Below are 13,580 nucleotides of genomic sequence, written 5' to 3'. Positions count from 1 at the left end.
TGTTGTGGCCGGTGGTCCCCCCCCTGGCGTGCGCGCACACAAATATCCATCACGTGCAACCCAAGTGTGTGTTGGGGGATGAAGTGGCCCCCGGGGAGGGCAGCTTCCTGTTGCCATGCGGGGAAACTCACTAACCAGAGCCGGTAACTCCTCGATGTTCGGCAGAGGGATCTCAAAGTGGTCTGGAAAGATCACCAGCTTGGCCTCATCCTCGTACTCGTAGTCCTCGCCGTTAAAGTCGCGGTTTAGCTCCAAATCTTCAAGAGGAGGAAGCAAACTTTCAGTCACCTGCCGGAGGAAACGCCTCCCAGTTGCACCGCCCCGTTGGTGCGCGGCGCCAACCGCGGTTTCTCAACAATCACGCTCAAGTGCTTCTTAAAGAGACACGCACGGGCTGCAGCGCGCCTGCTTCAACGCCATTCTGCAACACAACCAACCAATAAGGCGGGCGTTCACCAACCAAACCACTCTTTGACCTGAACGAGCTGTCGCTTTTTGTCTGTTGACGTCGACGACGTGTGGTGTTGTGTGTGTACCACAATAACAACAAAAGGCACAATAATCCCGACACGCGCTACTGATGCAGCCCTACGCTAAAAGTCAACTCTCAACCCCCGCCGCCACTTCCTGTCCGCCCCCTAATCAGCTCCCCTAGCACCGAGCACACGAGCAGCAGTTTTATTTTCTCTTATTATGTCTACTATATTGGCTAACAGGAGAGTAAAGGTGACTATAGGGGTGTTATTTCATGTCTAGAGGGCTCTAATGATGTTAAAAAGTGTATTTAGAAGGTTGTAAACATGTTTTCTATGTCTTATTTTCTCTTATGATGTCTACTATATTGGCTAACAGGAGTGTAAAGGTGACTATAGGGGTGTTATTTCATGTCTAGAGGGCTCTAATGATGTTAAAAAGTGTATTTAGAAGGTTGTAAACATGTCTTCTATGTCTTATTTCTTCTTATTATGTCTACTATATTGGCTAACAGGAGTGGAAAGGTGACTATAGGGGTGTTATGTCAAGTCTAGAGGGCTCTAATGATGTTAAAAAGCGTATTTAGAAGGTTGTAAACATGTTTTCTCTGCTCCAACAGCAAACATATGATTGCTGCTATGATGGCTTCCACAGGGAAGCCATATTGGAATGAGTGACGTGTGATACCACTGATTTTGTTTCCAATCCGTGAAATTCAGGCTTGCATCGGCGATACCGATCCGATGCGGATACAAGGTGCAAACTCTCCTACTGTGTTGGTGAAGCTGTAAACGGTAGTGTGTCACATGACAGCATGAAAAAGACAGCATTCATGGATTCATGAAATCAATGATCCATTTAAAAACTTGGATCATTCACTGAGGTATTTATCGATTGGTTTCAAACGTTGAGGTGTGTTCAGGTACCGTGGGTGACTTCCGATACGGTAGCCAAGCTAGCATACAACAACAGAAAAAACAGGACTAAATCGGATCAAATCTGTGCAAATTGGATTTAACAACAAAAAAGAGAATGAAAGCATGACAAGAAGTGATGAACTCCCACATTTCAGTCGTCTCAGGCAAACACCCCCACGAACGACTGACGCAATCAAAGTACCAAGATCGGCATTTGAGGAGCAATTTTAGAGCTGGTATCGGAAGTATCGATACTTAGTATCGAGCCGCATATCACTCATTGGAATAGTGAACTTTAGACGATCAGCATGGGGGGGTGCAGTGGAAGGAATTCCTCCTCTGCCAGGCCAGCGGTGGGCGGGTGTGGGGGGGGTGCGACACCTGGTTCTTGCCAAGCGGCGTCATCGTGCAGCGATACAAGTGTGTCAGGATCCAAGTGTTGGGGGGGTGACAGGTGGTGGCAGCTGAGGGACACTGTAAACCAAGCCCCCCCCCAGGCTGTGTGTGTGGTTACTAAGCACACATGCAAATAAAGCTGCTATATTTAGCATCTGGGAGGAAGAGGAGGAAGAGGAGGAGCCCGCATGAAGAAGTCCTTTCCACCATCAGGATGGACTCTGCAGCCATGGAAAACACGAAGACATTTCCCGCCAGCAGGGGGCGCCAAACAAGCACGTTCATGTTCACTCACACAACAACAGGAAGGACGCAAACGTGGGAGTGATGAGGATGAGGATGAGGATGAGGATGATTGTTTTTTGACAAGCCCACGTGTCCCCGATGACATGAACATTTACACACTGGATTGGTTTGAATTGGTTGTCTAACTCCTCCCCCCTCCGCACACAACTTACCCAAAAAGACTTTCCCGTCCCGTCGCCTGGGGGTGGCGCCCCCTGCGGCCCCCGTGGCTTTCTGGGGAGGAGAGGAAGCGAGAGGACTGTCATTAAAGGAGGAGGAGGATGGGGTTTGCAAAGGAAAGATCTTTTATTTTGACAGTGTGAAAGGCTGCCCCTCCCCCAGGACTGAGCTCAGGTTCCAAGAAGGGGAACCCCCCCACCCTGAGGGAGGTAACGTGGTCAAAGTGAAAGCTGAAGAAAAGAAAATAATCAAGCTGGTCTCACCTTAGATAAAACGCTTCTGTGGGGGGGTTTCCCAGCATGCCTTGCGGGTTCTAAATGCTAATATTGTTTAGCATGTACTTGCATACTCCACAGGTGACTTCCGGCTTCACTTTTAAATACTGCTAATGTTTGAAGGAACATGCTAGCAATGTTCACGCACAAGAAGATGTTAGATCATAAAAGTCTTTTTTTACGCCTTTTCGCTCTGTTTTTCATTCTCTACGCTTCTTCTACTTATGGATCATATTTCTATTTTAATTGGAAGTTGAGGTCAACGTATGAATTGTTTGCCTGCCAGACCGTTTACATTCGGGATGCCCTTAGACGGGGCTAAAATAGCCAAAGTGCTAGCATGCTAGCAGTTAGCATGGTAGCCAATCAGCGAAAGTGCCAAGGCTGTCCCAACGTTATGCTACAGCATGTCTGTATTAGCCTTAAGACATGAGGAGGTGACAAGTGCCAAGAGTGTCCTGTGGTGTTGCTGCAGGTGCTCCAGTACGTGTGTACACCGCATGCCTTGACACGGGACAAAGAAATAGCCAAAATGCTAACAGGTAGCATGGCAGCCAATCTAATGTGCCCCTGCACGGCCCGCCCACGACCTCACTTCCTCGTTCACATGAAGGCGTGATGATCATCGCCAACATCCAACATTTGCTGTCATTTGGCTCGGCTTCAGGCTGCGGCGGCGCTCGCTCGTTAGACGGCACAGAAGGACGAGACGGACACGCGCCGACCCGCAGAACGCTGACACGCTCAAAACCCAAAAGTAGTCATGGGGGCGGGGGTGGGGGGGCAGATACAGGAGCCTGCAGAATGTGAGCAGCTGTTTGTGGTCCCGTCCCGGCATGAAAAGAAATAGCAGCCCTTTTGGAAGCGCCAGCAATTACAGCACGCTTGTTTTCAGGCAAAGAAAGACATCATTTCTTTCTTTGTAGGATAATATTTCAAATTGTTATTTAATATTTCAATGTCGCTCTCGAATGTGGTCTCATGTGACGTTATCATTACCATTATCATTATCATTATTATCGTTATTATTATTTCACGTGTTAAAGGGCGTTGGGCTTTTTTGTTTAGCAAAAGGCCACAAAATGTGTGTAAAAGTCAAACTACTGTCTGCTAAAAATAAAAACATGACAGCTGCAACACAAAAGAACATTCACTTTAAAAATGATATCATTTTCCAGTCATGTCATTTCAAAGCATGTGCTGATAGAAAGAAGTCAATTAATTAGGGACGTTTCCTTTAATGCCAACATTTTTTTGGACGCACGATTAACCTGCTTGCGTCCCGTTCGACCCTCGGCCCACGCCGCAGTTTGAGCAAAGGCTGGTGTGATGCGAAGCCGCAAGCGGGAGCAAACACTGATGACAGCAGGAGAAAGAAAAGGGAGGTTGAGCTTCAAGGCGCTGGCAGGAGGCTGTCCCAACAACACCGGCGTTGTTTGCGTCTACCGTCGCTGGCAGTCGACTTGTCAGGAAGTACGTCGACTTGCCAGGGAGAAGAGAGAAATTACTGGAATACGCGCGTATTTTTTACTGTCATTTATACACTAGCTACTAGGTACTAGCTACTAGGTACAAGGTACCTCGGCATACGAGTGTTTTTTTTTTACACGCGAGTCGTCTTTTTGCTTGGAACCGTGAGCTAAAATGTGTGTTACGAGCCGCTAGCTACCGGCAGGCATAGCCGAGGACAGCTATTTAAGGGCTCGTGTCTTTCATCTAGAATGTGGCGCTCACGTCGATGTCAACAAACGTAACCATTCGGAATGGTATCGTTTGTACACCGTATGGAATGGTTCTGCTTTTAAAAGATATTGTTTTTGAATGGTATCATAACCTGTGTATCGAGATGCGTTTGCCACAAAGACATTTCCGTCCCTATCGGCGATTAATTGCAATGAAACATGAGTTAACTGTGGACTAAAGGCAATTAATCAGGATTTCATATTTTAATTGGTTGGTTGTCAGCCCTAAAATTAATAAAAGAGCAATAAAAATCCTACAAATATAATAAATACAAAACCATTTCAAATTAGAAAAGAGAAATCAATCGATCGATCGATCGATACAGAAGGAAAACCGTGGAATTGCTGTATAATGTTAGCATAGCGTGACGGCAGCACATATGAACTCTTGATTTTTACATTCTGCTAATTATTCATACCCTTTTTAATATCACACCATTTCTGGCAGCCTAATTTTGGACTTTTCTGCCAATTAGATTTGTCAGGGTTTTAACCCTTGAAAGACGTGCATGTTTACGTAACTTCTGAAATTAAAATCACAAAAAGAAACTAAAATAACAGCTATGAAATACCTCTCAGGGAGGATTTACTTACTACTTTCACGTTCATCATCATCATTATTATTATTATTATTATTATTATTATTATTATTATTAGGGATGTCCGATAATATCGACACACCGCTATTATCGGCCCAATATTAGCATAAAAATGTCAATATTATTATATTTTTCATATGATTACAACTTTAAAAATGTAACGCCTTCACTATTTCAACTTTATGCTACTAAAATTATTTTTTATTCTCGTAAAAATGACGACTTTTTCTCGTGAGCTTGCAACTTTTTTCTCTTTATATTTCGGCGTTATTCTTCGACTTACTGCCGATTGGACCATTTTTGCCCCGCCTCCTTGAAAGGCTTGGCGTGCTTATGGAACTCCGCTCTTTGGAGGAAAACACAAAAGATTTGAGGGTGGATTTACTTGCGGAGAAAAAGAATCAACAAGACAGAAGAGCATTTTTGGTCCCAAAGCAGCAGCTAACATGAGAGGGCGGCGGGTGTAGGAAGGCGGCGGCGTGTGCGGAAGCGGACTTACTTCTTTGACGTGTCGTTTGAGGTGCATGTAAACACTCTGGCCCGTTTTGCGGTAGTGCCGCTCCACGTGTTCCCGTCCGAAGCCCAGGAACGTGTTCATGCACACGTACAGCCCCCCCTCCGATTCCTGCACGAAACAAAGGCAAACGCTTAGTGTTAGCTTGTTAGCTAGCAAGCGTAAAGTAACATTGATAGCAAAGTCAAATCAGTCGCAGTCAAGAGTCCCTGAAGGCTAAAATGTTGTCGTTTGTTTCTCATTTATGGCTGCTGGGAATGTCAGCACTCTTTTGATGAATTTCAACCCTTTTTATCTACTTCGGCCTGAAAGTAAAAAGTATTCTGAATTATTATTCATTGTTTGTAGACATTCTTATTTATTCTAGATGTTATCATGAGAATGATATCATGTCATGTATAAGTATCATTATAGAATGTATGTTTTCTTAATAACTGTTCAAAACAATTACTGTCTTTATATATAATTTATATTTAAATTCATTCTATCAATTACTTATTAAGCCTATGAATTGTATTATTATGATGTTATAATATGCATTAATAACAACAATTATTATTATTATTATTATTATTATTTAATCCTTGAAAAGAACGCTGGCGTGCGTGTTGACGCAACTCCACTGTTTTTTATTGAAAACAATCAAATGTCTACCAAATATATTTCAGGGAGTATTCACTTGCTTTTATTGAAACGTGATATCATTGAAACATGATATCATTGTTTCATTTAACCCCTTAAAAGCCACATTTTATGTTTTATGAATTGAAATAAAAGAAGAAAAAATGAACTTGTATAAAAAGAGTAAAGTAACGGCCACACAGCCAGGCCCTTATGCAACACCAACACATCCAAACATGAGCTTTAGTGAGAAAGAAAACAGAAGAAGAAAATTGCTTTGCGCTTGAGCGAGAAAAGCAGCGCCCTCTGGTGGACGCACGAGAACAACAATCCTATCCGCTGAAACGGATGGAAGACAACAATTACTGCGGAAACCTCACGTGAGTAGCAAGGTAACCGTGTCGGGCATGGTGGGGGTAGGCTCCATGAGTGCTGCCAGCAGCGGGGAGCTGTGGCTGTGGCTGTATGTGTTGTGGTTTTTACTGTATTTGCATTTGTGTCTTGAGAAGATCCGTGCCATGAAAACCCAACACTGCCAGCCTGCCTTTCTTGTCTGACGGACCAAACTGGGACGAGGCTGCCAGAACCCTTGAAGTGGCCCAAAGTGACATCTGATCTTGAACAGAGCGCGGCTAAAAATAAAGCAGCGCTGCAGCTAGCATGATGAACTCCAGACAGCTGAGTCACCTTTAAAAACAGCCCAGCGAGGACGCTTCCTGGACGGGACCTTCACGTGGAGTCGCTCCGAAGGAACTCTGGCACCTTTGGTCAAACGTCGACGCCACCATCGCGACGCCGGTGCGCACCGTCACCCGGCTGCTGCGGTTCTTCTCACTTGAGCTCAAACTTTCATTTCATTTCCACAGCACGTGCAGCGGGGCTTCACGCTCACGCAAAGCAAGCAGTGGTCCAGCCAGGACCAGACGTCACCAAACCAGACTAGACAAGCGGCTCTTACTCGTTCCTGCCCTGACTAAATACCATTTCAAAATAAAACAGTGAACACGTCAGATAACAAAAGGGCCTTCTGCAAAAGGCTTCACTTTCGTGCTCGAGCTCTAATTGAATCAAATAAAAACATGAAAAAATTACATTACATTAAAAGGCTGATGCAAAAGGGCCTTTACTAAGGCTTTGCTTTTGTGATCAAGTACTAATTAAATAAAATAATAAATGATATGAAACAATAAAATAAAACGAAACGAAATGAAATGAAATAAAATTAAAATAGCTGATGCAAAAGGGCCTTTACTAAGGCTTCGCTTTTATGCTCGAGCCCCAATGAAATACGAAAAAAACCTTGAATGAAATGAAAGATTGGTTTGTTTAAAAACAAGGATATTTCATCAGGCTAATACGGCCCACTATGGCTGCACCTGTGGTATCGTGACCATCAGCATGCGGGTGGATCCGCCTGCCTCAGTGCACGTGAGCCGAAACTTACATCTAACGAGTATTCATACCCCTCCAACCACTTTTTTCTCCCAAAAAAAAGCGACCGCAGTGATAAATCTTGTGACTTTTTCTCACGTTTTTGAAGTCCTTGACATCCAGGCGTGCAATTCCCTGCTGGAACGCTAGGGGCGCTGGCTCCCGGCGAGTCAACTTGGTGCTTCCATCGCTGATTAGCTTGTTAGCTTCCTTTGTAGCGTGCCGGCAATGGTAATTAAAGAGAGAAGGGGGGTGTCTACCAGCAGTAAACACACAGGAAATTGTGCTAATGATGCTGACGTCATTTAGCGACTTTTAGGACAGCCAATCGCTACTTTCCTTACTGAAGAGTGCCAACGATGGTCAAGTAGCAGGTGTGTTTCCTCCTCACATGAAACCATGATTTAGACATTTCATGGCACTACAAGTGGGTCTGACCCCTACACACACACACACACACACACATACCGGAGAGTCGAAGGAGAAGGCGCACTCGCTCTTGAAAACCCTGTCTCCGGTCTTCGGGACTCTGACGGTGGGCATGTACGGCACCAGCAGCTCTCCCAGGTCTGCAGCCATGTTGGCATCCCCGCTCCTCGCAGCACAGTGCGACGCCGATCCACCGGAGCTCAGAGAGACGAGGGTGCTATTTTTAAAAACATTCCTTCGGAGGGCGGGAGGAGGCGGAGGCCGACATGACAAAAACAACACAATTCAAGCATGAACGGCGGAGGCTGCTCCGTTCTTTAGTGTCTTCCTCCTCCAGCGTGAAATGACATCTGCTTGGTGGGATGGAAGATTGCTGCACGGTAGCCACTCCCACCTCACGAGGTCGCCGCGGGAAAAATGCTGTCAAATACGAAGAAAGGCACGTGCGAAATATTCTGATGATTATGATTATGATCAACACTTCAGTAGCAACGCGGATAGCAACAAATACAGGCTCGTGTCAACCAATAATAATCCGGGGTGTGTGGATCGAGACAAATGTCGATACCAACGGATGAACTCGATATTTATTTTCACAACTATCCGGGTTTTTTTGGTGTTGTTTAACTATACAATATTATCATATAAAACCTAAGAGAATAAGTTCTTGGACACAGAGACAAAAAGCCAACAGGACTTAATGATGTGATTCTCATCTCTGGTATCAAAGTCATATTTATTTTTACGTGAGGTTACACATACATTCTTTGTCGTGTGTCTTATTCAGATATATGATCAACAAATTAAAGGCCAACGTCACAAAATCAGTAAATTATCTTGGAAAAATTTCAAGTAAAACAAAAACAAAAGTATCGGCATCGGCAGGGCTCGCACCTGTATTTACTTGGTATTGGACCGATACCAAAACTTACAGTATCGCCCACCTCCAATAACAATGTCGTCGTGTCGCGTCATTAAGCTCGGCTCTGCCCCCAAGTGGCCGCCCACGTTATTGCCACTAGAACAATATAGTGTAGTATTTGCCAGTACAACACCTGTTAGGGGAAAAAAGACAGAAAAGGCTGCGTCTTTACTTGCTTAAGCGCGTTGATGTGGAGAAGTATGGACACTAACCACCCTCGACGTAGCGGAAGGGGAGGGACTATTTGGAGTGGTTGCAATTTGCGGTGAATAAGGAGAGAAGAAAGGAAACCTCTATTGACTCAAAGGCATCTCGCTGTTTACACAACAAGCAAGTCCACAGCAAGTACTTAGTTTGGCCTGCAAAGTTCAAAACACAAAATGTCAGAGGGAATATTTTGGTATTTTATTGACGTGTGAAGAAGAAAAACAAATGTACAAAGAGTGAGGTGAGCAGATCAGCACAACGTACTGAGCAGACACCGGCCAGGTTCAGTTGTCAGGTGAAGACTTGTGGCTGTGGTCGATGAGGTCCTTGTCTAGGGTCTCCCTGTGGTACCAGGGCCCATCCCCTCGCTGCCTCATGTGTCTGCGCACCTGCAGCTCTGCCAGCCTGCAAAACCGCACCAGTTGTCATCTTGTAGTGTGACTTTTAAAACAAGGCGTGAACGGGACAATGGTGACTACTTTTAACTGCTAGTCAAACTGCAGGGCTTCGAAACACGAGTGTGTTGTAGTTAATGTCGAGTCGGGACCCAAATATCACGCCCTTGGATTGGCTATTTCCCATATCACCACAAGCAGTCCATCCCATACTTGGCTGCGGGTCCAGCGTGCAGATACAGCCCGCATGACGCCAAGAGCAGCGTGTGCCAGCTTGTCTAGCCAGGAGAGGGCGTAATGTCATTAAAAGTTCCACAAAAACGAGTGCAAAACTCTTAATGCACAAGTTTCCCGTGGCGGCACGGAACCGGGGAAGTTTAACACGAGCGACCTCCTCGCGCATTTGAAGCAGCATCACAGAAAACGATCAGAGGATTTTCTGAGGAGAGTTCTTCCTCATACCTGCTCTTGCTGGCTGTTCCTCTCAGTTTTCTTTTTAAAAATAATACAAATAAAACTCAATTTAAAAACAAATACAAAAAATTTATAAGTATGCATTATTCGTGCTGATATCGGATCAATATTGGTATCAGCCAATAATGAATATCTTTATCGTACAAGTGAAACAAACACAGCCATTTTGTCAACAAAAGCAGTCAACCGTGTATGTGAGATAAGAACACACGTCCTTCTCTTTTCTGCGCGTTCTAAAGATATAAAAACAGGTAAAAAAGGCAGCTAAGAATGCATGTGATGGGACGCACCTATTCCACCTGTAAAGCCTTCTGAAAAAAACCTCCAAAAAGCACCACCAAAGCTCCATTTCCATCATGTGAGCTGCATATGAACGAAGCTACAGTGACATTGATATTGTTTACGTCCAAGAACTACGTTACTGGCGTAGTGACACCTCGCCAGCTAGCGACTAGCTTCACAACACACTCGCTCACAAGGCCTCAGGCCGCTAGCCAAAGGTAACGCTACATATTGGAGCTACCGCCACTGCTGCTGTGTTTCTGTTCTTTCTATGTTGCTATGTGAAATCAATGCACCCAGGAAGGAAGTTCCCAAAGTGCTATCTAAAGAAAACCACCAAACCTTGTTGGAGCTTCTTGGAGGTGTTTTCATCGGAACAGGTGTGTCCCATTACGTACATTCATGACCTGTCTCGTTTTACCTGTCTTTATATCTTTAGAAGGCACAGAAAAGAGAAAGACGTGTGTTCATCTCTCACAAAAGGATTGTGGATGATGGGCAAAATTCCCCCCAAAAAAGCACTTGGCACTTTTTAGTACGGAGAAGGTGGACCAGGACTTGATGGGTTGGTCTATCAACATAAAAGCGGTTGACTAAAGCGGGCTGCAGTGTAGTCAGGGTGCTTTTATGGTACCTTTGATGGCTCTCGACACAAAGAACTTGCATTTCAACTTTATTACTGTGCAGATATTCTTCAGTTACTTTCTTGTCATACCTTTTTTCTCAAAAAACTGGCCAATTCGTAATAGTTTCACCCACCTCAAGTCTGCCTTTTCCTTCTCCATGTGGATTGCAGCCATCATCTTTTCATAATCCTTCACTGGAGAATCATAAAAGGAGCGAGTGATCCACCTGGTGATGGGGTGCTGCAATCACATGACAGTCATTCTTCACAGACGGCAGCGCCGCACTGAAGAGGCTCTATTTGCTTTTAATGCTGCATTGAATTCACATAGAACATTTTAAGAAAAAAAATACATATACAGTATCTGAGACAGACAGAGAACAGAAGTCTAATCATCCATGGGTTACTTGAAACATTTGTTTTGTAAAGCCAACATTTCATAGGAGGTGATACCTTATAGTACTCCCAGTGCTCCGGTTCGTAACCTTCAGGAGTTTCAACCAGCTCTGCTTCGCCTTGAAAAGGCAATCGCACGTGATGATTACAGTGGAGAAGGACAATGGCACAACACAACACATGTGCTTACTCACCAATGAAGACGTTCACACACGTCACAATGATGGCCACCGGAATACCCGTCAACAGGACGTAGAATTGCTAAAGTGCAGAGAGAGGGAGCGGGAGAGAGAGAGAGTCATTCTAGCAGCGTTCCAAATGATGAGGCTTGAGTGGATGCTGCTAAAAACGCCATCTCTGTCTCTCTGTATGGAATACACAGATTTTGTTTTGGTGGATTGAAACCACACCTTCAAGCATAAATAGTCCATTACGTCATTAAAAGGAAAATTGCACTTTTGGGGGAATTTTTCCCATCATCCACAATCCTCATGTGAAACAGGAACACATGTCATTCCCTTTCCTGTGCCTTCTAACGAGAGAAAGACAGCTAGCATGAGGCAGTTAGCAATGCATGTAATGGGACACACCTATTCCTATTCCGCCAACAGTGTTCCATTGACATGACATAACATGATATCTGGTACCGATACTTCAGCGCAAAATAAGAGCATAGCCACGACTCATTCGAGAGGTCACAAAAGACCCCACAACAAAAGAACTGCAGGCCTCACTTGTTCTTGTTGGAGGTCTTTGGAGGTGTTCTAATAGGCAGATTAGGTGAATCCCATCACCTGCATTGTTAGCTGCCTTGTGCTAGCAGTTTTTTCTCTATTTAGAATGCACAGAAAAGGAAAGATGTGTCTTCATGTCTCACATACGGATTGTGGAAGAATAAAAAAAAAAAAAAAGTGCACTTTTCCTATAACCGAACTGATTGTGCGTAATGCCTCCTGCAGACTATAATTCCATCTCTTCTATGGTCCATCTTCCATCATCATTCATTCGTGGTGAGTACCTTTACAGTATACACAGTACATTCAAATGTGCGTATTAAGTGTGTGGGGCATATACATGTACAGTAATATGGCTAGGAGTGTCAAAAATGGGCCTTCTTATGGGTGCATCCATTATTTGCGTTTTTTCGGCTATTCAAGGGGGGTATTACAAACTGTGCGGTTCTTCCAAACGTACCAACAGACGCAGAAATCGCTTGTCATAGAACTCAGATGGTTTGACCACAAACATTTTCTTCCCATGACCCCAACGGACGGCCACTGGGGAAAATAACAACACAGAACGTTTCAATAAATTAGCTTTTCCATCAAGACAGTTTCAAACAAAAGAGGAGAGCTAAAAACAAAAGCGACATCCAGAAATAACCACCTCTTTCCTCATACAAAAAATATAGACATTGTGATAAACACAGTACTGTACATAATTAACTGATTAATTCATATTCATATAACTACATATTCATACAATATGTAGTTAAGAGAAAATATGATTACATCCCCACATAATCACAAAAATATACCCAACTCAGAATTTCACCAATTGAAAAAGATAATAATAATTACCTCAAAACAAATGTTTCCTCCTCATTTCTCTATCTATCATTAATACTATTTCACATTTCTTTTTAAATTGTGCAATGTTATTGCTTTGTTTGAGAGTCGTGGTTACACAAGATTGATTTTAAATCAAGTTAAAAAGATATTGTGTCGATATCATCTCCGTCTTCCAACATGCAAGATAACAATGATGTGAGCTCAAACTGAGGAAAACTTCATTCATTGGACTGCAAAATGTACATGAACTAATCAAGCGTCAACAACTATTCCCGTCATTACTAGCTTGGTACTTAGAGATCATGAACATACAACGATATTATGTTTACTTATGACTTACTAAGTTCCGTATTCATTTTTAATAACGTAATAGGACTGAAGTTGACACATTAGCCTTTCGGTGTAACTCCTTGTTGACTGCTACACAGACAAGCTAGCTCACGTTAGCATGCTAGCAAACCCTGTCGCAAGGTCACAAGCGGAAAGGACAACTTCCTCACTCGAACAAAAAACAATTCACCCGGCCGCGGTGTCACCTACCTTTTTCCGTTTGCGGGATTGTTCGAGTAAGTAAATTTGTCGCAGCATTGCCAGATTTCAGAGGACTCAGTCTGGCTGCGATAGCAGCGGCAGACCTGAGTAGACTCATGCCCACCATGTCTACTGTGGGCGGGCCTCCCAAACAACCCACGAGGTGATTCGCTGTTGAAATGTCTACTGTGCGCTGGCCTCCCAACAACCTGCAACGTGATTCGCTGTAGAAATGTCTACTGCGCGCTGGCCTCCCAACAACCTGCAACGTGATTCGCTGTTGAAAAACTTGAAGCGGAACCCGCCATCATGGA

The 13,580-nt window shown here is 44.1% G+C and overlaps 2 protein-coding genes across 9 annotated transcripts in view; both read right to left on the bottom strand.

The window, feature by feature from the left end:
* Window positions 1–8,475, bottom strand: part of usp13 (ubiquitin specific peptidase 13) — a 45,177-nt gene extending 36,702 nt beyond the window's left edge. For 6 of the 7 annotated variants that reach the window (XM_054790030.1, XM_054790029.1, XM_054790025.1 and 3 more), the window contains exons 1-4: window positions 7,903–8,475; window positions 5,368–5,493; window positions 2,246–2,306; window positions 136–257 (exon numbers count right to left, since the gene is read on the bottom strand). In XM_054790030.1, the coding sequence (XP_054646005.1) occupies window positions 136–257; window positions 2,246–2,306; window positions 5,368–5,493; window positions 7,903–8,013 (420 nt within the window). In that variant the 5' untranslated portion in view covers window positions 8,014–8,475. Of the gene's footprint in view, window positions 1–135; window positions 258–2,245; window positions 2,307–2,515; window positions 3,304–5,367; window positions 5,494–7,902 lie in introns of those variants that run through there. The other variant, XM_054790031.1, reaches the window with a different exon arrangement.
* A 92-nt stretch (window positions 8,476–8,567) lies between these two features.
* On the bottom strand, window positions 8,568–13,436 carry ndufb5 (NADH:ubiquinone oxidoreductase subunit B5). Of its 2 annotated transcripts, XM_054790039.1 has the most exons (7): window positions 13,276–13,436; window positions 12,359–12,441; window positions 11,359–11,425; window positions 11,222–11,283; window positions 10,903–11,009; window positions 9,257–9,397; window positions 8,568–9,144 (listed from the first exon to the last, which is right to left on the bottom strand). In XM_054790039.1, the coding sequence occupies exons 1-6, from the start codon at window positions 13,391–13,393 to the stop codon at window positions 9,277–9,279; spliced, it is 558 nt and encodes a 185-aa protein (XP_054646014.1). In that variant the 5' UTR covers window positions 13,394–13,436; the 3' UTR covers window positions 8,568–9,144; window positions 9,257–9,276. The 2 variants fall into 2 exon arrangements, with proteins under 2 accessions (XP_054646014.1, XP_054646013.1); XM_054790038.1 differs by lacking the exon at window positions 8,568–9,144 and having other exon boundaries at window positions 9,169–9,397.
* Between the last annotated feature and the right edge of the window lie 144 nt (window positions 13,437–13,580).

The sequence above is a fragment of the Dunckerocampus dactyliophorus genome, chromosome 10 (genome assembly GCF_027744805.1).
Source record: "Dunckerocampus dactyliophorus isolate RoL2022-P2 chromosome 10, RoL_Ddac_1.1, whole genome shotgun sequence".
In the NCBI taxonomy this organism is placed as follows: Eukaryota; Metazoa; Chordata; class Actinopteri; order Syngnathiformes; family Syngnathidae; genus Dunckerocampus; species Dunckerocampus dactyliophorus.
The sequence above is the reverse complement of the archived record's forward strand: the minus strand, read 5'-3'. Positions and strand labels throughout refer to the sequence as shown.

Coding starts and splice junctions, on each gene's coding strand:
- ndufb5 (XM_054790039.1), bottom strand. CDS start 13,393: ATGGTGGGCATGAGTCTACTCAGGTCTGCCGCTGCTATCGCAGCCAGA. Junction 12,442..13,275: donor AATCCCGCAAACGGAAAAAG/GTAGGTGACACC, acceptor TATTTTCCCCAG/TGGCCGTCCGTTGGGGTCAT. Junction 11,010..11,221: donor AGCACTGGGAGTACTATAAG/GTATCACCTCCT, acceptor ATGTGATTGCAG/CACCCCATCACCAGGTGGAT.